Source organism: Neolamprologus multifasciatus, chromosome 15 (genome assembly GCF_963576455.1).
Source record: "Neolamprologus multifasciatus chromosome 15, fNeoMul1.2, whole genome shotgun sequence".
Lineage (NCBI taxonomy): Eukaryota > Metazoa > Chordata > Actinopteri > Cichliformes > Cichlidae > Neolamprologus > Neolamprologus multifasciatus.
The window spans coordinates 18,719,675-18,744,536 of record NC_140453.1 but is presented as its reverse complement, the minus strand read 5'-3'; the positions used below and the strand labels follow the sequence as shown (position 1 = coordinate 18,744,536).

The following is a 24,862-nucleotide window of genomic DNA, read 5'->3' as shown; positions in this document are numbered from 1 at the left end:
CTTTATTGGGCATTAAAAAGGTTCCTTATCACACCAAAACACTGCCCAAACTAAAATGAAGTAATGTATTAAACGTAATAACTAACCTGTTCATATATCTGTATAGACTTAAACTGTGCTGTGGCAGCAAGAAGCTCATAACAACCTAGTACTTAATAAATAACAAAAACACCTCTTTTTCCACTGTTTTGTGAAGTTGTTTTTGTTTTGTTGTGGATATTTCTCACAGGAAGTTACGAAGATTCTCTGCACAGAGGGGTTTTTTTATACGACAGGGTTGGATTCGTCACGCTGCAGAAATCTGCTTTTGGTTTTTGTCTGCTTTTAGTTTATTGTTAAATAAATTTGGAGGATGCGGGCATCGATCCCGCTACCTCTCGCATGCTAAGCGAGAGCTCTACCATTTGAGCTAATCTCCCACTGTGGTGTGCAGTTGATCACAGGAATGCTAGGCTCGCTGACAACTGACCGTGACCGTGGAGTGCTACAAGGAGGAACTATCCCAGTATAATTTTCAGAAGCAAAGCCCACGTGTGTCCGTTCTCAGCTCTGTGCATCTGCAGCTCTACAACACCACAGCATGTGTGATCAGTTAAAGGTCACTAAAGTAGACTTGTCTTAGAGTACTGCACCTCTAGTTAGTCTAGTTAAGCATGTAAACAGGGTGACCCAAGATCTCACAGTGGTTTGATCGGAAACCTCTGCTGTTAATGACCCATGCCGTTTTTCAGTAAATGGTAAAAGTTACTACACTCATTTGCTGTGCGATATGATTTATTTTTGGTCCTGCGTGAATACACAGTCCGAAAATATCTGTTCAATTAACCAAATCAATTTTACTTTCATCTCTGACATACTCTATATGTATTTGCTGGCGATTCACTTCAAAATTCACCTTTCTTACACATTTTAAGACTATTTATCAGTATGTGGTGACGTCACTCGGCATGTCTCATGTGGGGGATTAGCTCAGATGGTAGAGCGCTCGCTTAGCATGCGAGAGGTAGCGGGATCGATGCCCGCATCCTCCAAAGAATATTCTTTTAGGCATCGTCACAAAAACATATATGTTTGCACAGTGAAATCCCTCTCATCATCTACCCAAACAGACAGACGTTGTTTTTTTCACCCCATAAATATACTGTACATGTTCAAGCATACAATGGTAGCCCAACATCACACAACTCTCAAATGACATTAAACAGTGGCTTTTAACTGAGCCGACAATCGTAATCAAGCAGTTAATTTAAACCCTCTATGTTTGTTCAAAATCACTAACCTTTCAGCTTGTTCGTGGCCAAAAGAGCCCACCAACAGATTAGGTCTGTAATTTTTATTATTTTTATTATTTTTGCCATTTTCTGCATAAAGCTTTTAACTAACTTCAGTTCTTTACATAAATATAAAATAGTTATTAATTAATTATTAATTTTTGACCCTTTAAACACCAGTTTGATTGTCCACTGCACTAGATGGAAGACAACCTCAAATCTCACAATTATATATATTTGCTACTGGAATTTCTTGTATTATTAATAGTACATCAATAGACATGTAATTTATTCACATCAACATTGATTATAATGCATTGTTATTTTTGTGAAGGGAGAGCAAAAACATAAAAACTCCCTCTCAGCTTGTTCGTGGCCAAAAATGACCCATGCCTTTTTTTCAGCAAATGGTAAAAGTTACTACACCCCTCCCTAACTGCAAAATCTCTGTTCAATAAACCAAATTAATTTACTTTACCGACCTTTCTCACACATTTTAAGACCATTGCTCACTGTCTGATGACGTCACTCGGGCATATCTCATGTGGGGGATTAGCTCAAATGGTAGAGCGCTCGCTTAGCATGCGAGAGGTAGCGGGATCGATGCCCGCATCCTCCAAAAATTTTGTTTTAGGCATCGTCACAAAAACATATATGTTTGCACAGTGAAATCCCTCTCATCACTTACTCGGACAGTTCAGTTTAACCCTCTGGGTTTGTTCAGAATCACTACCCTTTCAGCTTGTTCGTGGCCAAAATTGTCCACCAACATATTAGATCTTTAATTTTTATTATTTTTTATATTTTTTTATTATTTTTAAACCCCTTGTTTACGTTTACAAAATGCTATAAAATTAATATATCTTTAAAAAAAATCGACTTTTATTGACTTGATTTTCAGTCAAATTCAGAACTTTAACCCTTTAAATACCAGATAGATCACATAATCCTAGGAACTCATAAATGGAAAAAATCATAAAATCGTATTTGTATTGGCTGATGATTCACTTTCACAGTCCAACCTTTCTCACACATTTTAAAACTATTTATCGGTGTATGGTGTCACTCACTGCCTTGGCAATCATAATCAAGCAGTTCATTTTAATTTGTAGATTCAAACGGCTCGTGATATCATTGGCCACCAGATGCCACCAAAGACGATGGTGTTAAAAAGTAATGAACCTTTGAGTAATGAACCCTTTTCTATACAAGCTTCAGTGTTTCAGAAAACTTAATTTGGTCAACACTAGTAACCTCATACACATAAAACTTAGAGTGCATTCAAAGTAAATAAAGTTTATTTATTTATTATTATTATTTTCTGTTGATATAAAACTCTAATGTTAGAGCACTTGCTTCACATGCACAGGCAGTTAAAAAGAAAAAACGTTGGCAGACAGTAAATCTAGTTTAGGGTAAGTCTTTCTTTAACAGTAACTATTTTACTCCTCCATTGTTCTAGGGTGATAAATGAAAAAATATAGAGAGCCCCTCCTTTAGCTCTGTATAAGCACAGTGCTGAGTCTAGACACATGGGGGCATTGCATGTGGACCTTTAGAAAAAAAATGCATCTCAACTGTTCTGATACTCCTGACGCATTCGGGATCCCTACAGGTTTTCGAGAAGGCAGCTGTCCCTCTCTCCTGGATCGGCTGGAGCTTTCTTTAGGTGCCTTCCCAGCTTTGACAAAAGTCCAGCTGAGACAACCACATTTACTCAGGGCCTTCTTCATGTGATGTTCTTCTGTTTCTCTGGGTGCTGTGTCTGTGGGGATGGTGTTCGCTCTCGGTTGTAGCGTCCTGATGACAACCAGTTTATGCTCCATTGGATGATGAGCGTCAAACCTTAAATACTGATCCGTATGCGTAGATTTATAGTACACATCAGCTTTTAGATGTCCCCCATTACTGATGGAAATGTCACAATTTAAGAAGGCTAACCTGCCACTTCATGATATGATATGGCAGCCTCGCTTCTGTCAGTCTGCCCCAGGGCAGCTGTGGCTACAACTGTAGCTTGCCTCCACCAGTGTGTGAATGTGAGAGTGAATGAATAGTGGCATTGTAAAGCGCTTTGGGTGCCTTGAAAAGCGCTATATAAATCCAATCCATTATTACTTCAGACAGTCTGTCACCCTCTTCCTGTAGCCACTTCCTGGGTCTCGTTTCAGGGGCTCATAAGTATTTTCGTCACTGAGCAGTGACAAAATGTTCTCATGATAGTCTTGCTGGTTTAGCAAAAGTGTGCACCTACCTTTGTCTGCCTGAATGATGATGTTGTCATTACTAAGTGATGTGAGTGCCTTCCTGTCCTCCATGCTGATGTTGGATGCTGGGGCTGTTGCGTTACTGAGACAGGCCAAAACTTTCGCCCGTAGTTGCTCTGCTTCCACATCTGCAATGTTGTTGTTTCAAATTGCTGTTTCTGTGACTGTGATGAGTTCCACTAGCGGGATTTGTTTTGGTGTCACAGCAAAATTCAAACCTTTAGCAAGGATGTTTTTCTCTGTTTGGTTGAGCTGGCTGTCAGACAAATTCTTCACCTACTTGTCCACATACTCAGTATGGCATCCTTCTCTCTTCTGGCCACTGAGGACACTCTTTGTATTTTGCTGTGGTTTCCGACGTACAATAAGTAATTCAAACTTCCTTTGCTGACGGTTTTTAGACTTCCCGTGCTGTGCTAGACGAGCCTTCTCGTGAATTCAAACACCTTTTTAAGAGTATTCTCATCTAGAAGCATTGAAAGTGTCTGTCAGATCCACTCCTCTTCAGATTTTAAATGTCGATGGTCAAATTTGTTTGCCTCACCCGTTCATTAAGCAGCTTTTAGCAGACTTTTAGGAGTAATCCTGTTTTGTCGGCATCTGAGGCTGAATCTCAGGTGGTTCCTGTAATCAGCCCATTGATAATGGCTAAAGATTACATTGATGTTTTCTGTGAAGGATATATTCCTGAGTGTCGTGACAGACTAATGAAAGCCCAGTAACAGAACGGTCTGGGCTTTCCTTGACATCAATGGAAGTGGAATGTGCTATGGCTATGTTTTTAAAAAAGAGAATTTAAAGCAAGAATATTGACTTAAAAAATTCATTATGAAGACATATTTATTTTAAAACTTTTTCAAATGTTGTGTACATACAGTATATCATCATTACTAGTTGTCATGCAAATTGTTGTGCTATAGATCTGTGAACTTTAAAATGTTTAACAAAAAAGCCTATTTGAAATCATTACAAGTCTAACAGAAAAAAATGGTTACCCTCAGATGCTAGGTTTTTTCTCCTCTTGGGTTGTTTATAGAAAAAGGAAAAATTAGTAAAAGGTCAGTTTCATTGACACATAAATTATTTATAAATGCACATAACATGAAAGTACCTATACCTATAGGTGTAAGTACTAAAATGTGTATATGAAAAATAAAAACGTAAAGATATTTAAGTCATAAGTAGCATTAGCATTGTTGTCTTTATTATCATGCATAGCTGTGTTGCAATATAAATCACTGATGAAATAAATTCTTTAAAAAGCAAAATTTTTAGAAAAAGTCTGAAATTACATGATCAGCTGTCCCCCCCCCCCCAAAAAAAAAAAACAAAACAGAAATTCATGATATAATTTTGAAGCAAGTATTTTAAAGTTAAATTACTTTTTCATATTAAAATATTTCATTTTGGGAAAACAGAGGAAAAGAAAAATATAAATGATCATGTTGTAAAATAATGTTATTGCAAATTCTTTGTAGTGAATATGAAACATCTACAATAATGAATAAAAAACAGGAAAACTTCAGAAAATTGAAAAGTCTGAAAAGCAAATAAGATAAGATAAAAAAAACTCTAACAATGTTCTCTAAAAAGAGGTAAAACTAACTATTTGTAGTTTATATCAAGGACACAATACAAAAGAAAATATTAAAGTTTGACATCTTTCAGCCAAGTAAATCATTTGCTCAATAGTATTGATTCATTTTTATTTGGACTGATCTTCGTAATGATGATGTCCTGTATCCTAAGTGCGCATCAGTGCTGATTTTAACATTGTTTTCTTCAATGATATTTGTTAGGATTGTACTTGATTCACTTCATGTTGAATGCTTCTGTTAAGCCTTTCAGTGCTTGTTCCTTTGTGATGCTTCTCCAGGCCTGTGGGACATCAGCTGGCTTGGCGTCATAATTATCAGCAAACTGTTCATTGTATTTCACTGAAACATACTTCCAATAGTCCGATGCTTCTACAGAAGGATCTGCTGGAATGTGCCACTCTGGATAATACGCTTTGTAGTCTTTGTAAGGATGCCATTCCTGCTTAGTGAGTGCGTTACAAAATTTACTTCCACTGTACACATCAGTTGTACATAATGTTTCAACCAGCTTCTCTGTGTCAAGGTTTCTATATCTGCCGAGACCTTGTGGTCGATGTACAGCTGCATGATGCTCAGCGTGTTCTTTCCCTCCAGCCTCACAGGGCACTTTACAAAATGGACACTGTTGTCCACAACCAAACACCCGCTTGAAAAGCTCATCATGTGGTCTGATTGGAAGCTTTTCCAAATCTGCAGCAATATCTTTGGATTTTGAGAATTCCTGCTAAAGTTCTGCTTTTAAGTCTTCTATTGAGGTCTTGAGACTTTTGATAAATGGATGGCATGTGCTTTGGATTTGAAACAGGATGGCTTTTTTGTCCTCCTCTGATAATAAGATGTCCTTAATTAGATATTTGTGCATGCTGTTGATGAACTCTGTGATGCTTTCCTTGTTATCTTCAAGGTGAGTGCCATCCTTTGCTTTTGATGCCTTATTTAATGCTTCTGTGATTTTTGTAAATATGACCTGCAGGATCTTGTTTTTCAGTTTGCATAAAGTTTCATCCTCTGACATTTTTCGCTTGACGTGCTCATAAATCCAGTTCTTAACATACATTTCATAGTTACTGATGTACCTCACAAAACTATTAAAGTCTTCTTTTTGAAGTAATTCTCTCTGAATGTTGTACTGGAAATAAGAGCGGGAACTGTACTCTGTTGAATGACAGCTGGTCACAATCTCATCTACAATATTTACTCCCAGTGATCTGTTGACATAGTCTTCCACTGCAGGTTTGATGCAAACTCTGGCAAAATCTTTTGCTTTTCGTTGGCAGTGATCTCTCTCTTTGTACAAATCGAGAAAGTCTGACAAGTACTGGTTCTTGAGCTTCTCCAGCTGATTTTGAGGATTGTTTTTGTACAAGAACTTTTTGTGCATCTCCAAGAACTGCCTTGTGGCAAAGCTACAAATGTGAAGTTTCAGGTCAATCTCAAACTGTATATTTGTTTTGTGGTGTTTGTAACTGTGTTCAAGGAAACTATCAATTTTCTCCAAAAGATCCCTTGCAAAAGACTCATGGTAATCTCCATTTGTCTTTACTGTATCAAGTACAAACTGTGTCCAAGATTCAATTGCACTGTCTGCAGAGCTCTGACAATCACGTAGGAACCAGTTTTTTACCATTTTGAACCAGGAATCTAAGTGGGCATTTTTAACTTTAAATGGCTGTTTTCCATATTCTTTTAAGTCAACCTGTAAATCCTTGTTGACTTTCCGGTTTAAGAAATTTTTTTTCAGTTGCATCAGGACTGATCCTGCAATATCTCGGTGTTCCAGACCACACACATTTATTGTTGCGTCTGTCCACATCTTTTCAAAAACATCTTTCAGCTGTTTATCTGACAGAGATGATTTTTTATAGTTACCCAAGAGCTGCATGACCTGCTCTTCAATCACATCTCTGTATTTTCTCTGTATATCTTGAGCCTTCTTTTTGCTGATCTTTAGCTGAAGGGCACAATCAAGTTTAATGCAGACAGACTGTTGAATTTCTTTGGCAAGGCCAATAATACTTTTAGAGAAATCGTTCTTGTATTTCTCTATCAAATTTACATCTCTGTCTTTCCTTTTATAATAGTGACTTAGTTTCTCCATCATTAGCTGTTTTTGGTCTGTTATTTTGTCAGACAGTTGAGATTTTTTGGAATGGACCACTTTTTCCCAAGTGTTAACTTCTGATTCATTGTCAGTATTTAAGATTTCTAGCTCTGCTTCTGTCTGCCAGCAGAAAATGTGTTTTCTGAACTCCCATTCCCATTGACTAAACTCTTTGCAAAGGTTGTCATAAGCATGAGCCACAAGAGTGTTTCTGAAACTAAAGATAAAGTTTTCATATTTCACTGCTCTCCACAGACTTTTCATCCATTTGAGAAAATCTGGGATCTGTGTGGCTTTTCTATCTCTGTCATCTTTCATTATTTCCAAAAGAGTTTTCTTGAAATCTGCTACAGCTTCACTGTAACCTGTGTTCACTGGTGCCATTGGTGGAGTTCCATGCCAGAGTCCAGGGATGTTCCAGTGGTTTTTTCCAATGTCGTAGTCCAGCACATCAGTGAATGCATTAATAGAAGGTTGCTTTTCCATTTTAGCTGCAATTCAGGTCATTTTATTTAGCTGGTCCAAGAGATGTTTCCTCTCTGTCATGCACTTGGAATGAGCTGAAACACCAGCAACATTTTGGTGTACAAAATGACAAACTGGCTTTTTACCAATTTGCCTCATCCTCAAAAATGCATGCACTGTGATTTGTAGGACATCTTTCATTTCAGTTGCGTTCTCCATTGCAATGTTGATAATGGTTACATCACTTAGACCAATGACAAAGGTTGCCAGCTGGTTGTCGTGCTCATAACTGTCTTCTAGTTGTGCCATCTCAGGAGATTTTAGACCTTCTGTATCAATGAGAACTATGAAGTCATATTTCAACTCAGTTTTTAAATCTTCACCAACTTTGAGGAAGACCATATAAGCCCCTCTTGTGCATCTGCCACTGCTGACAGGAAACTGCACACCAAACATGGTGTTGAGGAGTGTTGATTTCCCTGTACTTTGAACACCCAACACAGACACTACCAACAGTCTGCTCTTCTCTCCAACCTTCTTATGAAGCTCCATCAGCACATCTGTCACCCATCTCTCTGGAATATTGGAAGCATCTCCATCCAAGAGTTCTAAAGGATATCCATCAAGCAGCATTTTAGCTACAACACTTGGCAGAGCAACTATTTCATCAACAGTTTTTTGTGAGTGCAAAGAAAACTCATAGATCAGCCCCATCTCTCTCATGTAATGCTCTATTCCTAAGGAGCTCTCCAGCAAAGTTTGATCCAGCTCTGCAATGAGTTTTGAGTTCTTCTTACACTCTTCTTTAAATTTCTTTCTCAATGCGGAGAGTTTTTCCCGTGATTTTGTATCAAGCTTCAGTTTCATCCATTTTAGGAAATAGTTTTGTTTTTCCTTGTTGTTCGTAGATAAGTTAGCAATAAAAGTTCTCATTGCTTTGGACAATTTGTAGGTACTTTGCACCTTCTTAATTTGCTTCACTTCTTGCTGGAGCTGACATTTGTACTCTTCCAGTCCTGAGTCACCAAAATCTTTTAATCTACACTGTTCTTTTTCCAACTGTGACAACCTCTTCCAGTTATCTCCCTGCAGAGGAAGTTTTTGTTTCTTGTAGTCGGATATATTGCGGACTCCAATGCCCCTCATAATCTCTTCAGCTGCCTTTTCTTGGTTTTCACTTCTGCATTCATCCACAGACAAACCAAGTTCAACAGCTTTGTCAAACATGTTGATAATTTTCATTGTGGTTACATTTGAGGTCTTAATAGCTGCGCAAATATTTTTTGAAAACTCGACAACGTTCATGTTTGAGCGTTTAATTTTGATGCTGGATTTTGGTAAATCCAATTTTTCTTGTGTTGCCTTCACAGACAATATGTCTTCTTTTGCATTCCTGTCTTTGACATCAACTACCAAGAACAGTTTTGTTTTCACATTGGGTAGAGAAAGCAAAATCTTCTGCTCATTTTCTTCAACTTTGTCCAGGAACACAAAGACAGCAGTTGATACTTGGTAAAGAAAATTGAATTGTGTGAGCGACCCACAAATGTCTCCTCGCAAATTAGCGAAAGCAGCTGGCTCTGGAAAAATGTCAAGATTTTCTCTTCCACTGGGCAGGTACCAGCAAACCTCAACCAGTCCATTGGCAATTTTCTTTTCAATTGCTCCTCCTTCCATTTCTCTGTGAATGAAGTAATTGTGATTCTGTTGACCCCGGCTGAGAATCATATTCAAAAGCTGTGACTTGGATAGGCTGCAGTTTTTCAGCCTCACAAATGAATAGAGTGGTATATCTGCTTGAACAATGTTGTCTTCAGCAAAGTGTTTTGATTGAGATGAATCATGTGGAAGCCATTCTTTGACAATGTCTCTCAGAGCCCAAAGCATCAGGTTACACTGACTATTTTTACTATGAGGCATCAGCAGTGGGACAGAAAACTGGCACATTGACATCTTGAGGGTCATTTGCTGTTGCAAGAAGCTGTCAGCACATTTGAAAAGTGCTACTATGATGTCAGCTGGGTTAAACCTATCGTCAGTGGGGCAAAAGTCAAGGTCATATGGATCATTAGACAGATCCTCTTCATGGTTATTATTCGGTACCTGTGTACAGTCCCTGCACTCTGCATTGATTTGAAACAATCTTCTAAAGAAGCACCATGGTATATCTTCCACTGACTGAACAGGATGATCATATGTGTTGCTTTTGTTGATTTCTAATAGAAGTTGCAGAGTCAGCTTGTTGGGATAAAATTTTTCCAGTCCAAGTTTAGCGATAAAGTTTAACAGGCCTAAAGAAGAGAAACAGAGAAGTTGAAATTAAAGACAACAATTATAAAAAGAACTTCTCTAAAATCTGTAACTGTGCTTTATATGTTTGTTATTTAACTATAGAAATAATTCAGTTTTTTATTTTTTCTGGGTGAATGAAATATTTCAAACTTAAATAGAATATAAAGGAAAGACAGGATGCAATCGATGTATCATTTCAGTGGATACTTATATAACTAGATCACCTGTTATTTGTAATGTAATGTAACATCTTGTAATGTGTTCTGTTGCTTCGGGGTTTTTCTTCAAAAATAAAATGGGATATAAATCAATAATAAGAAACTTTTCTAAGCCTGTGTGGCCTCTTGGGCAAACACTGAAAAGCTGAAGACTGAGTGACACTTTTATTTTTTTTAATTGAAATGCCCCCGTAGCGATAAGAAAATACTAACAAGCATTTTTTTTCAGGTGACCCAACTTTGGAAACAGTGATAATACTGCATGACAGTTGTGTTGAGTAGAAACTAATTCAGACTGTGGTGTGTGGCTAAACTCTGGATTGAAGCTCTCTTATATTAGACAACCACTGTTTTGTTGCTACAGGCTTAGATGACCATAATGACCAACAACAATTACTAAATTTCTGAATTTACATTAATTCATTTATAGAATTTAATATTTTCTTTATTGTTGTTTGCCTTTTCATTAATAGATTTTAAACAACTATTTTAGCAGGTTCCCTTTGACTTTAAAACATTAAACTGGCCCTGGACCCTTTTCTTTTAAGAAAAGTAAATTGATTGTTGATGATACTAAGAAACTTATTACATTTAACTCTTTGAACTGTTGAAATTATTCTCGTGGTGGCAAACACTAACTACTATGATGAAACAGATGAAAATTACATACATGTAAACATAATGCCTAATACCTTTTAAATGAGAAATTTTGACTAACAGCATTAATGTGTATGGCTGTGTACCTGGAGTCTTGTCTTCTGTGTCCATCATTCATGAATTTGGTGTTCACTCGCTCGCTCTGTGGTATAGTATCGCTTCCTGTTCCTGCTCAAACACAGTGGTGTTTCTGAGTAGCTTATTTGCTTAGCAGTTTAATTAACAACTTTTAAATACATTATTTTTTCACAGTATAATCTTCACGTGCTTCATCCGAAGCACACTTTCTGTGTACTCACTACCTAATTTATAGTATTCACTCACTGTCTCTGTACTGTTTCGCTAGCTTAGCTCGTAGCCGACCCGTTAGCACCATGGCTACTTCACCTGTCCCTTCTGCACTTTCTTGCTCATTGTGTCAGATGTTTAGTTACTCCTCGGCCTCCTTTAGCAGTAATGATATCTGTAACAAATGTAGCATATTTGCAGCTCTGGAGGCCAGGATTACTGAATTGGAGACTCGGCTTTGCACCCTGCTCTCACCCTTAGCTAGCCAGGCCCCTGTAGCTGGTGCAGCCGAAGATAGCGTAGGCCCCGCTAGCTGTTCCCCGGCAGACCCCAAGCAGCTGGGGAAAGGCTGGGTAACGGTGAGGAGGAAGCGTAGTCCTAAACAGAAGCCCCAGGTACACCACCAACCCGTTCATGTGTCTAACCGTTTTTCCCCACTCGGTGACACACCCGCCGGGGGTCAAACTCTGGTAATTGGTGATTCTGTTCTCAGACATGTGAAGCTAGAGACACCGGCAACCATAGTCAATTGTCTTCCAGGGGCCAGAGCAGGCGACATTGAAGGAAATTTAAAACTGCTGGCTAAGGGTAAACGTAAATTCAATAAAATCATAATTCATGACACCCGGTTACGCCAATCGGAGGTCACTAAAATCAATATTGAATCGGTGTGTAACTTTGCCAAAACAATGTCGGACTCTGTAGTTTTCTCTGGTCCCCTCCCCAATCAGACCAGGAGTGACATGTTTAGCCGCATGTTCTCCTTAAATTGCTGGCTGTCTGAGTGGTGTCCCAGAAACGATGTGGGCTTCATAGATAATTGGCAAACCTTCTGGAGGAAACCTGGTCTTGTTAGGAGAGATGGCATCCATCCCACTTTGGATGGAGCAGCTCTCATTTCTAGAAATATGGACAAATTTATTAAACCCCTCAAAACATGACTATCCAGAGTTGGGACCAGGAAGCAGAGTTGCAGTCTTACACGCCTCTCTGCAGCTTCTCTCCTCCTGCTACCCCCCCAAAAACCCATCTCCATAGAGACTGTGTCTGCTTCCAAAAAGACAAAAAACAAACTAAAAACCAGCAACAAACAACTTAAACAATCACAAAGAAAGAACAATACAGTATCCACATCTGAACCAAAGAGTAAAACAGTGAAATGTGGATTATTAAATATTAGGTCTCTCTCCTCCAAGTCTCTGTTAGTACATGACTTAATAATTGATCAACAAATTGATTTACTCTGCCTTACAGAAACCTGGTTGCAGCAGGATGATTATGTTAGTTTAAATGAATCAACACCCCCGAGTCATTCTAACTACCAGAAATCTCGAAGCACAGGTCGAGGGGGCGGTGTGGCAGCAATTTTTCACACCAGTCTATTAATTAATGAAAGACCAAGACAGACTTTTAATTCATTTGAAAGCCTGATGCTTAACATTGTCCACCCCAGCTGTGAAACTCAGAAACCAGTCTTACTTGTTATCATCTATCGTCCACCTGGGCCTTACACAGAGTTTCTGTCTGATTTCTCAGACTTTATATCTAATTTAGTTCTGAGCTCAGATAAAATAATTATTGTGGGTGATTTTAACATCCATGTAGATGCTAAAAATGACAGCCTCAACATGGCATTTAATCTGTTGTTAGACTCAATTGGTTTCTCTCAAAATGTAAAAGAACCCACCCACCACTTTAATCACACTCTAGATCTTGTTTTAACATATGGCATAGAAACTGAACATTTAACAGTGTTTCCTGAAAACCCTCTCCTGTCTGATCATTTCTTGATAACATTTACATTTACAATAATTGATTACGCAGCAGTGGAGAGTGGACTTTATCAAAGTAGATGTCTTTCTGAAAGCGCTGTAACTAAGTTTAAGAATATAATCCAGCCACTGTTATCATCGTCAATGCCCTGTACCAATACAGAGCAGAGCAGCTATCTGAACGCTACCCCAACAGAGGTCGATTATCTTGTTAATAATTTCACCTCCTCACTACGTACGACTCTGGATACTGTAGCTCCAGTGAAAACTAAGGTCTCTAATCAGAAGTACCTGACCCCGTGGTATAATTCTCAAACACGTACCCTAAAGCAGATGACTCGTAATCTGGAGAGGAAATGGCGTGTCACAAATTTAGAGGATCATCATTTAGCCTGGAGAAATAGTTTGTTGCTTTATAAGAAAGCCCTCCGCAAAGCCAGAACAGCTTACTACTCATCACTGATTGAAGAAAATAAGAACAACCCCAGGTTTCTCTTCAGCACTGTAGCCAGGCTGACAAAAAGTCAGAGCTCTTTTGAGCCAACCATCCCTTTAACGTTAACTAGTGATGACTTCATGAACTTCTTCACAAATAAAATTTTTATCATTAGAGAAAAAATTACCAATAATCATCCCACAGATGTAATATTATCTACAGCTACTCTTAGTTCCATTGATGTTAAGTTAGACTCTTTTTTTCCAATCGATCTTTCTGAGTTAACTTCAATAACTACTTCCTCCAAACCATCAACGTGTCTTTTAGACCCCATTCCTACAAAACTGCTCAAAGAAGTCCTGCCATTGATTAATTCTTCGATCTTATATATGATCAACCTATCTCTAATAATCGGCTATGTACCACAGGCCTTCAAGGTGGCTGCAGTTAAACCTTTACTCAAAAAGCCATCTCTAGACCCAGCAGTCTTAGCTAATTATAGGCCAATCTCCAACCTTCCTTTCATATCAAAAATCCTTGAAAGAGTAGTTGTCAAACAGCTAACAGATCATCTGCAGAGGAATGGTTTATTTGAAGAGTTTCAGTCAGGTTTCAGAGTTCATCACAGCACAGAAACAGCTTTATTGAAGGTTACAAATGATCTTCTTATGGCCTCTGACAGTGGACTCATCTCTGTGCTTGTCCTTCTTGACCTTAGTGCAGCATTCGATACTGTTGACCATAATATTCTATTAGAGCGATTAGAACATGCTGTAGGTATTACAGGTATTGCACTGCAGTGGTTTGTATCATATCTATCTAATAGACTCCAATTTGTGCATGTAAATGGAGAGTCCTCCTCACACACTGAGGTTAATTATGGAGTTCCACAGGGTTCGGTGCTAGGACCAATTCTGTTTACATTATACATGCTTCCCCTAGGCAGCATCATTAGAAGACATAGCATACATTTTCACTGCTATGCAGATGACACCCAGCTCTATCTGTCCATGAAGCCAGATAACACACACCAATTAGTTAAACTGCAGGAATGTCTTAAAGACATAAAGACTTGGATGGCCACTAACTTTCTGCTTCTTAACTCAGATAAAACTGAGGTCATTGTACTCGGCGCTGAAAAGCTTAGAAATATGGTATCTAACCAGATTCTTACTCTGGATGGCATTACCTTGGCCTCCAGTAACACTGTGAGGAACCTTGGAGTCATTTTTGACCAGGATATGTCCTTCAACGCACATATTAAACAAATATGTAAGACTGCGTTCTTCCATTTGCGCAACATCTCTAAAATTAGAAATATCCTGTCTCAGAGTGACGCTGAAAAACTAGTTCATGCATTTATTACTTCCAGGCTAGACTACTGCAATTCATTATTATCAGGATGTCCAAAAAACTCACTGAAAAGCCTTCAGTTAATCCAAAATGCTGCAGCAAGAGTACTGACAGGGACTAGAAAGAGAGAGCATATTTCTCCTGTTTTGGCTTCCCTTCATTGGCTTCCTGTTAAATCCAGAATTGAATTCAAAATCCTGCTCCTCACATACAAGGTCTTAAATAATCAGGCCCCATCTTATCTTAATGACCTTGTAGTACCATATCACCCTATTAGAGCACTTCGCTCTCGCTCTGCAGGCCTACTTGTTGTTCCTAGAGTATTTAAAAGTAGAATGGGAGGGAGAGCCTTCAGTTTTCAGGCCCCTCTTCTGTGGAACCAGCTTCCAGTTTGGATTCAGGAGACAGACACTATCTCTACTTTTAAGATTAGGCTTAAAACCTTCCTTTTTGCTAAAGCATATAGTTAGGGCTGGACCAGGTGACCCTGAATCCTCCCTTAGTTATGCTGCAATAGATGTAGGCTGCCGGGGGATTCCCATGATGCATTGAGTTTTTCCTTTCCAGTCACCTTTCTCACTCACTATGTATTAACAGACCTCTCTGTATTGAATCGTATCTGTTATTAATCTCTGTCTCTCTTCCACAGCATGTCTTTATCCTGTCTTCCTTCTCTCACCCCAACCGGTCGCAGCAGATGGCCGCCCCTCCCTGAGCCTGGTTCTGCCGGAGGTTTCTTCCTGTTAAAAGGGAGTTTTTCCTTCCCACTGTCGCCAAAGTGCTTGCTCATAGGGGGTCATATGATTGTTGGGCTTTTCTCTGTATCTATGAAGCGCCTTGAGGCGACATTTGTTGTGATTTGGCGCTATATAAATAAAATTGAATTGAATTGAATTGAATTGAATGAATTTGATTGTTGTGTGCTCTTCTCTATAAACCTAAAGACAAAATATTATTTACTTAATATAGAGCTATGAAAAATAATACTTTGACGTTAATCAGTCAAACAGAAACAATGAATACTTCACTGAGTTAATACAAAGATTACTAACCATGATTTTCACTTCTGAATAAAACTGTCTTTATAATTTTGTGAAATAAAATGTATTTTTGATTTACTGATGTGTGATAGGTTTTATAGTATTTTATAGTATTGTCATGGCTAGGGCAGCAGTCATGTGTTGTAGTGAGAAAAGGATCCAAAATGCAGGTACAGGCGGGGGTGCAAGTGAGTTTTTATTTGTAATGAAAGTGAAGTACAAAACAGGAAATAAGGAACAGGGAGCAACTAAAGCCTAAACTGGGAAAACTAATACACAAACCTGAAAACATGAGGACATGCAGGGAAAGGATAGCAGAGAGACACCAGGAATACCAAAATACACAGAGTAAAGCAGACGACGCGACGAGGGACACAGGCAGACACACACTATAAATACACACAAGGTAATGAGGGAATGACACACAGGAGGGGACCACAGCTGAACTAATTCACAAGACGAGACACGGATCTACAAAGTAAAACAGGAAACACACAGACTGTTTTACAACACCAACTCAGGAACACAAACAGAGCACAGAAGAAAGACGCAGGTAGGGCTGATAAAACACTAAAGCACTGAACACAAGAACCAAACCCTAAGAACTAATACAAAATAAGAGTAAACACAAAACACAAGTTGATACCAAACATGAAACACAAAACCCTTGTGTTTGCGCTGAGCAGAGACACCAAACAGAACCTTGCGTTTGCGCACCTCCCCCCTCTGCTCAGCGCTGAGCTGAGGGGGCGGGGACGGTAGTTACACTCGCAACAGCAGTAGCACACAACAAGAGCAGGAGGGAGAGGGAAAGAAAGACAGCCGGGAGCAACTAAAAGAGACAACACCGTCACATTGGAAAAGTACAGTAAAGAAAATGAGTGACACCAAAAAAAGAAGCAAAGTCTGGAGCCATTTCAATCTTATTGACAAAACAAAGGCAGAGTGTAGAGCAGGGGTGGGCAACTCCAGGCCTCGAGGGCCGGTGTCCCTGCAGGTTTTAGATGTGTCCTTGATCCAACACAGCTGATTTAAATGGCTACATTAGCTCCTCAACATGTCCTGAAGTTCTCCAGAGGCCTGGTAACGAACGAATCATTTGATTCAGGTGTGTTGACCCAAGGTGAGATTTAAAACCTGCAGGACACCGGTCCTCGAGGCCTGGAATTGCCCACCGCTGGTGTAGAGTCTACAAGAAAAGGATATCATATAGAGCCGGCTCCACAAACAACATGCACAGGCACCTAAGAACTGTCCACCCATCAATGCAATGGGAAGTGTTACGAGTTCAAATATTGAGGAGGGATAAGGGGGGATTCAAAATCACAACACTGGTCCAGGAGGGTTAGGTCAAATGATGATTTTAATGAACACACGCGTGGGGAGATCTACACTGCACACACCAGCCGTAGGATCTTCGCCCAATAATACACAAGCAGTTGTCTTTATAGCATCAGGGAATGTTTTCTGACGCCCCCTCTTGCGTCATCACATCCATAAGTTTCAAAACCACAAATGTTCTGTTGACAACTTGTAACACATTTAAAAAGAACATTCTCTTGTCTCCAAGCCAGGTGCTTCCTGTTCATCTTCTGACTCTCGCTTATCTCTGGAACATCAGATGCATGCTCTGCAACAAAACTGTCAATTCTGCAGGCACAAAATGCAGTTGCAAGCAAAATATGTCTGAACTCTTACCTAGAATATAAGTCTACCTCTTGAATTTTGTACGTGTTTTGGATTTTGCATGTATTTTGGAGTTTGTACGTGTTTTGGATTTTGTACGTGTTTTGGAGTTTGCATGTGTTTTGGATTTTGTAAGTGTTTTGGAGTTGGTACATGCTTTGTCTCTAGGGGCCACCGTACACCTCGCCTACTAAAGCTCACAACCAGACAGAAGCCACTCTCATATGTGTAACAATCTAACTAAAACTATATATGTATATATTGAATAAATGCTTTAATTAAATGCCACTACTCAAAGCTTAATAAAAAGAATATAAACGAATAAAAGATAATAATGAATAACCTGGTTATTCAAATAGCCTCATCCAGACAGCTCCTCAAAATAACCACCAAAAAAATGCACACTTTACAGAGGAAACAAAGACATTTTAGAAGTACACTTCCTGACTTATTCTGAGTCATCTGTTACCAAGCAAACTCAAACGCAGCAGGTTGCTGAATACACTCGGGCCTCTGCTCAGCTACTATTTTACTGTAAGATTAACCTTCTAAGCTTCACGTCACTCATACTCTGCTTAGTTTCACTTTCGCAAGCACGCTCTGCAAAAGCATGCAGTTTCCTGTCTACTTTGGCACAGAGTGTACTCAGAGTTAAGCCTTCCTTTTATAACCCAATATAATCAGCATATAAGCATTTAAGATTATAGATTTAACTCAACAGTTTAAAGTGGTTATAACTGCACCTGTAATAAAGGCTAATTGGGTGCCAATATGTTTAAACATCTGAATGCAATATCAATGCTGTAGATTATGTTATTAATGCAATGGTAATGATGATAGTTATGAATAGTAGCAGTAAAATAATTTCTTTAATCCCACACTCCCTCTCACGACCCTCTTTTATAAAAAGAGGGTCACCACACTTCATGGACAACGTCATGTCATCTAGTTGGTCCAGTAATAAACGCCAGCTCCCACTTGAGAACACTTCATGCTTAAGTGGTCTGTGCTCCTTTTCTGGGTCCCTCTCTCGTGGAAATCTTCTCCTGTAAAGGATAGAAAACAAACAGCCTCTCTCTGCTACACCTCACTAATCTACTGTGTTCATCTAATGTTCCTTTAATCATTCAAAGTTGTTTAACCATATCATGTTCTGGGCTCTGTCCTTTATATTAACTTTGCTTAATCTCAATGCTCTTTATGTGTGTGAGCAACACTTTTAGTTTTATTAAACACACCCAGGGTAAGATATAAACCATCACCATCTAACCATAAAAACAGACAGAGACGTTCCTCTTTCTGTCATAGTATATGACAGAATAGTCAATAGTTCTTTATGCTTTTGGACTGGATTGACTGCAATCCTTTTAGACAGGGACTTACAACCTGATCAGGTCCCCACAGGTAGCCTTTCCCTTAACCCATTGTAATCTCGGAAAGTCACCTTATATTTGTTCTCCCGGAAATTTTACAGCGCTGTTAATTCACTCCCCTTCCAGGCTTGCTTAGAACAATAATGAGAAAAAAGAGAGCTGATTATTAGCTCATCAAAGCACAAAACAAAATCACCTGACAGGTTTCCTCTAAGTGCACTGTTACAATTTTAAAGGGGCCCCCTTAGACATGTCCATGTTTAATAAAACTCCCTCTATTAAAAAAACAAGACAACCCAAACCTAACCGACAAAATCAACCCATTACTAAAACAACAACCTCAAACAACCTCCACACAGAAATGTTTTGCCACCGGTTCTTCAGGGTCCAGGTCAACTGACATAATTTCACCTCTTCAATACACCGAAAATCTCGTCAAAAGCTGCACAGTTTTGCACACCCACACAGTGTCTCCTCCAGTACAAGCTTCACACACAGTTAAACAGGAAACCTAAGTTCCTCTTTTTTCTGTCCCCTCCAGCCATTCAACTAATTTGCATACAGAGTCATATCTCAAGAAGTTGCCGTGACAAGAGAAATGCATGTTTAAACATTACCATATTATTGAATTATTTTCATTTTCTTTCTATACTAATCACATGTTTTGATCAATCTGTACAAGAGCACTCCTAATTCACGCTTATAAAAACTACTTCAATCGCTTTTCCTTTTTCCATAAATCATTCCCTTGTCATATAACTTCTCTGAGTCTTTGCTCAACTTCAAGCTTCAAGTGTGTTTCATTAAACATCCACACTATTGTAACACTCAGAAACGTAGCAATCTGATTTTCATTGCATATGTTTGTGTTCTTAGCCAAGTTTAATTGATGTCTGTGCATTAATCTTCATGAGCTCTCTTGTCTTCGTAAGGTTAATGCATTTTCTGTTTGTGTGTGTGATTTTTTATATGTTTCTCTTCCAGTGCTCCAGACCCCTTCACAATTTTCCACTTAAACAGTCAGTTTTTCTCTTTCCCCGATTTGCTAACCCAAATTTTGATTTCCCACCTTAAATAACAAACTGAAACATTTTCATTATTATCATCACTGCTTAAACAACCCGTTTCCCTCTCTTTCCAGTCAAAAATACCAATTATGTCATGTATATAAATGTAAGCGTGTTCTTCATTGCATTCTTTATGTCTTCATGCTTCAAACTGCACCTGTAATAAAGGCTAATTGGGTGCTAATATGTTTAAACATCGGAATGCAATATCAATGCTGTAGATTATGTTATTAATTAGGGATGTACCGATACCGATACCGGTATCGAGTATCGGGTATCGGCCTCGATACCACATTTTCTAAAGTACTCGTACTCGTTAAAAGTCCCCCGATACCGAGGACCGATACCACGGTCTGAGACCTGTCTATGTTTGAGCGGCATGTAAGGGGTTAATCCCAGGCCCCGAGTGCCCGCCCCCAGGCCCCGGCTGCATCTCAGAGCTGGGAGGAGGCGAGGCGAGACAAGTCAGCCGTGTGGAACTATTTCAAAGTGAACGAAGACACGAAAACAAAGGCGGACTGCAAATTGTGCTCAGCGAAATTGTCCAGAGGAGACTCAAAAGGTAGCGCATTTAACACAAGTAATTTAATCAAGCACCAAAATCCCAACACGACAACGAGTACAAAGAGTTTACCCACGCTTATTTACCCATGCTTATTAGAACAGAGGAGCATAGCTGATGTTATAGCAGTGGGACGGAAAATAGTTGGGCATTTTAAACATTCCGCCTTAGCCTACTCCCGCCTCGAGGACATTCAGGGACAGCTCAACCAGCCAATAAAGAGACTGCAGCAGGACTTACAGATGCGCTGGAACAGCACGTATTACATGCTCCAGTCCATCATTGAGCAAAAGTGAGGGCTGGGCGTGTATGTGTCCGAGCACAAACTCCCTGACTATCTCACCGCTCACCAATGGGCTCTTATGGAGACGACTGTTGCCATCCTCGCCCCCTTTGAGGAACTAACTAAAAAAGTGAGCAGCTACGACGCACTAGCCTCTGATGTCATCCCAGCTGTGACTGTGCTAGTGAGACTTCTAAACAGAGAAACAGACGAGGACCACGGCGTCAAGACAATGAAAGCAACCTTACTGGCAGCTGTCAAGAAGCACTTCAGTGACGTCGAGACCAACCCACTATACTTCATCTCCACCATACTCGACCCAAGGTAAAGTCTGTGTGCTATAGGTATTCAATGAATATAGCTACAGTACTAAATGTAAGATTATTTTACATCTGAAATATTATATATTTGTAACTAGAATACACAAATACAAATGTATGCAATATATATAATATGAAATACATTTCCCTTATTATCACCAGAAAGTCAAATGGCTGGCATTTGTCACAGTGGTTTAGGGGAAACTAAAATCAGTCCTATTTTTCCACATATTAATACATTTATGAATTTTGTCCAGGTATAAAGATCGCTTCTTCTCCAACAACACTGCTCCAGAGGCCAAGCTGCACCTGAAGCAGGAGCTGCAGATGATGTCCAGAGCCGAGGCAGAGGGGAGTCGGGCAGAAGCTGCAGAACCTCCTGCTAAACTGTTCCTCAAGGCCCAGGCCAGCACTAGCAGCAGTCTGGACACTGTATTTAAAGGAATTGCTAAGGAGCAGCCCCAGGCAGCACAGCCGCTGGCAGCAGGTGCTGCCATTGAGCTCAACACATACCTCGGAGAGGCCCCAAGCCCTCGTGAAGACAGTCCCCTGAAGTACTGGGGTGTCAACAAAATCAGGTTCCCCATTTTGGCTAAAATAGCCCGTAAATACCTCTCAGCCCCATGTAGCAGTGTGGAAAGTGAAAGGCTTTTTATCTCAGTGTCACACATTATAGATGAAAACAGAAACAGTCTGACTGTATATTATACTGTATAATTGTTAAATTATAGGACTACCTGTAAATTTAAATCATGTTTTTATTAAGTACTCGGTATCGGCGAGTACTGAAATGCAAGTACTCGTACTCGTACTTGTTTCCAAAAAAGTGGTATCGGTGCATCCCTATTATTAATGCAATGGTAATGATGATAGTTATGAATAGTAGCAGTAAAATTATGTCTTTAATCCCACAGAAGATAAAACGCAGTCAGTTGAGTGTGATATTAATATTTCTAAATGCCACCCTTTCCCTTAATTAAAAATCTGGGCATTCTTTTTTCCCCCTTTTTTTCCAAATTTTAATTTATATTTTATTGTGTTGTGGTTTGCAGTGTTTTGTGTTGTTTCACTTTAAGTTTGTTTAAAAGGAAAAAGCTGAAAATTTAAGTAGTTAAAAGTTGAAATGTATGAAATGTAAATGGTTGGTTTTTGTATTTTATAATTTAGTTATTACATTTTATGTGGAGTGAATAAATAAAAGTATATTTACAGTGGCCCCTAGAGACAAAGCACATACAAACTCCAAAGCACAACAGAAGTGCTCCAGGATGCTAGGGGCTGTGTTGAGCTTTTGTTACCTAGCGGCTACACAAGCCAGGAAGTACCAACAATTGGATTGGTTGTGTGGTAGTAACAGGTAAATTAAGTTTTTTTTAAAAAAAATTATATATATATATTTATATATATATATATATATATATTCAAAGGAGCTTGCAAAGAAAAGCGTCTGGACTTCTTTAAGTTACTTGAAGACGTTTCACCTCTCATCCGAGAGGCTTCTTCAGTTCTAAGGTCAAATGGTGGAGAGTCCCAGATATAAACCTGGTGGGAGTGTCCCCCCACAGAGGGACAAAAGGACCCCCTGATGATCCTCTAATCGCCTGAGCCAAGGTGTGGAACTGGGTGTGGGTCCCAATCAGCCAGAGTTTCTGGTGAGTTCATTGTGAAACCTGGCCCCACCTTATCATGCGAATTCCTGAGGTCAGATGGCCCAGGGTGTGAGAGGGCGTTAAGGCGTCTGGGAAGGGATCTCAAAACTGGATTATAGATGGCAGAGAGTTGCGCTGTGCACATTGAAGAGAACGGCAACCTCAACATCGAAGTTTACCGGAAGCCCACACACACGGACAGTACCTCCTGTTTGACTCCCATCACCCTCTGGAACACAAACTTGGAGTAATTAGGACCCTACACCACCGGGCAGAACATGTTCCCTCTAAGCTTGAAGGGAAAAAGAAGGAACACACACATGTAAAGGAAGCACTTAAAACATGCGGCTATCCTAAATGGGCATTCTTAAAGTCAGCAAAGAGGCACAGAAAAGAAGATCAGACACCAGCGAGGGAGGATAAGAAGGACAGACGCAACAACATTGTCATCCCCTATGTAGCCGGTGTATCAGAGAAACTCAGGAGGGTTTTCTCCAAGCATGACATCCCGGTGTACTTCAGACCCAGCAACACACTCAGACAAAAACTGGTTCACCCGAAAGACAAAACGCCAAAACACAGACTTAACAATGTGGTGTATGCTGTACAGTGCAGCGAGGAATGCCCAGACCTCTACATTGGAGAGACCAAACAGCCACTTCACAAGCGCATGGCACAACACAGAAGAGCCACCTCCACAGGACAAGATTCAGCTGTCCATCTGCATCTTAAGGATAAAGGACACTCTTTCGAGGATGCCAATGTTCACATTTTGGACAGAGAGGACAGATGGTTTGAAAGAGGAGTGAAAGAAGCCATCTATGTCCACTGTGAGCGACCATCTTTGAACAGAGGCGGTGGTTTACGACACCAACTCTCTGCCATCTATAATCCAGTTTTGAGATCCCTTCCCAGACGCCTTAACGCCCTCTCACACCCTGGGCCATCTGACCTCAGGAATTCGCATGATAAGGTGGGGCCAGGTTTCACAATGAACTCACCAGAAACTCTGGCTGATTGGGACCCACACCCAGTTCCACACCTTGGCTCAGGCGATTAGAGGATCATCAGGGGGTCCTTTTGTCCCTCTGTGGGGGGACACTCCCACCAGGTTTATATCTGGGACTCTCCACCATTTGACCTTAGAACTGAAGAAGCCTCTCGGATGAGAGGTGAAACGTCTTCAAGTAACTTAAAGAAGTCCAGACGCTTTTCTTTGCAAGCTCCTTTGACTACGATGACCTGGATGACTGAGAACCTTCACAGACATATATATATATTGTGTTGCGGACGGCAATCACTTTCTGGCACAACACCTGTCAGAGTGTCAGGTGAACTGAACTTCAGGTAAGAAGTTATGCCCTGCAGTCTATCTGGGTCAGATATAAACCAAGTTTAGGTGTAGTTTATTTTCATTGTGCTGACTTTTTACAGTCAGTTACAATAACTCGTACTGCGCATTAGCTAGCATGACGGAGTTTCTATACAGCTGGGTGGGTGCTATGATATTACTGATAGAGAACTTTATTTTATTCATAAGGTTAGTTAGTAGAGTTTCCAACCGTCCCGTACAAATGGAATCGTTCCGTATTCTGAGAAAATATTACGCGTTTTGTATTGAGCTGAAAATGAACGCGGTTTGTCCCGTACTTCAGCTAGAATGGAAAAAGACACAAAGCTGGAGTTATTGTGTCTTTTTGGTGTCTTTACGCTGTCAGCTGCCTCTTCTTCTCTTAATCTCTCCCCCTCGCTCTCCTGTTGCTACTTCAATCATGAAACTGATCAATGATCAGCTGATCAGCTTTTCTCTCTTGTTTGTTTATCGCCCACTTTGCGCCAGAAAGAAGAAACCAGCGGAGGTTGCGCTAAACAACAGCAGCACGTTTAAGCTTGATCAGCTGTTGTTAGAATTTATTTAATATTAATTTCTAGTATCAGCTGATGTTTGCTGGAGCCACAGCCTTAAAAGCTGCTGGTCATGATGTCGGTTTGGTTATCTGGTGAGAGGGAAACATGAAGATGAAACCAGGAGATGTTCTTACTGAATCATCAGAGCTGAACAGGTGATGGAGAAACAGGTTTACCTTTTAGGTGACATGAATGAGTTGAAGTGTTTCTGAGAGACAAATAACACCAGGATCCTTTCTAAGTAGCTGACAGGTGG

The 24,862-nt window shown here is 39.8% G+C and overlaps 2 protein-coding genes and 2 non-coding genes across 4 annotated transcripts; 3 read left to right on the top strand and 1 right to left on the bottom strand.

Annotated features, from left to right (window-relative positions):
• The first annotated feature begins 958 nt into the window (after nt 1-958).
• On the top strand, nt 959-1,031 carry trnaa-agc (transfer RNA alanine (anticodon AGC)). Its single transcript has one exon. It is a non-coding gene; the product is annotated as a tRNA-Ala (tRNA).
• Nucleotides 1,032-1,817: 786 nt separating this feature from the next.
• trnaa-agc (transfer RNA alanine (anticodon AGC)) lies at nt 1,818-1,890 on the top strand. The gene has a single exon. It is a non-coding gene; the product is annotated as a tRNA-Ala (tRNA).
• Nucleotides 1,891-4,393: 2,503 nt separating this feature from the next.
• Nucleotides 4,394-10,998, bottom strand: LOC146501924 (up-regulator of cell proliferation-like). Its single transcript, XM_085133164.1, has 2 exons — nt 10,956-10,998; nt 4,394-9,993 (listed from the first exon to the last, which is right to left on the bottom strand). The coding sequence occupies exons 1-2, from the start codon at nt 10,981-10,983 to the stop codon at nt 7,736-7,738; spliced, it is 2,286 nt and encodes a 761-aa protein (XP_084989290.1). The 5' UTR covers nt 10,984-10,998; the 3' UTR covers nt 4,394-7,735.
• A 9,106-nt stretch (nt 10,999-20,104) lies between these two features.
• LOC146501923 (zinc finger BED domain-containing protein 4-like) lies at nt 20,105-22,368 on the top strand. Its single transcript, XM_085133163.1, has 2 exons — nt 20,105-21,053; nt 21,307-22,368. Exons 1-2 carry the CDS (start codon nt 20,809-20,811, stop codon nt 21,764-21,766), a joined length of 705 nt encoding a protein of 234 aa, XP_084989289.1. The 5' UTR covers nt 20,105-20,808; the 3' UTR covers nt 21,767-22,368.
• The last annotated feature ends 2,494 nt before the right edge of the window (nt 22,369-24,862 follow it).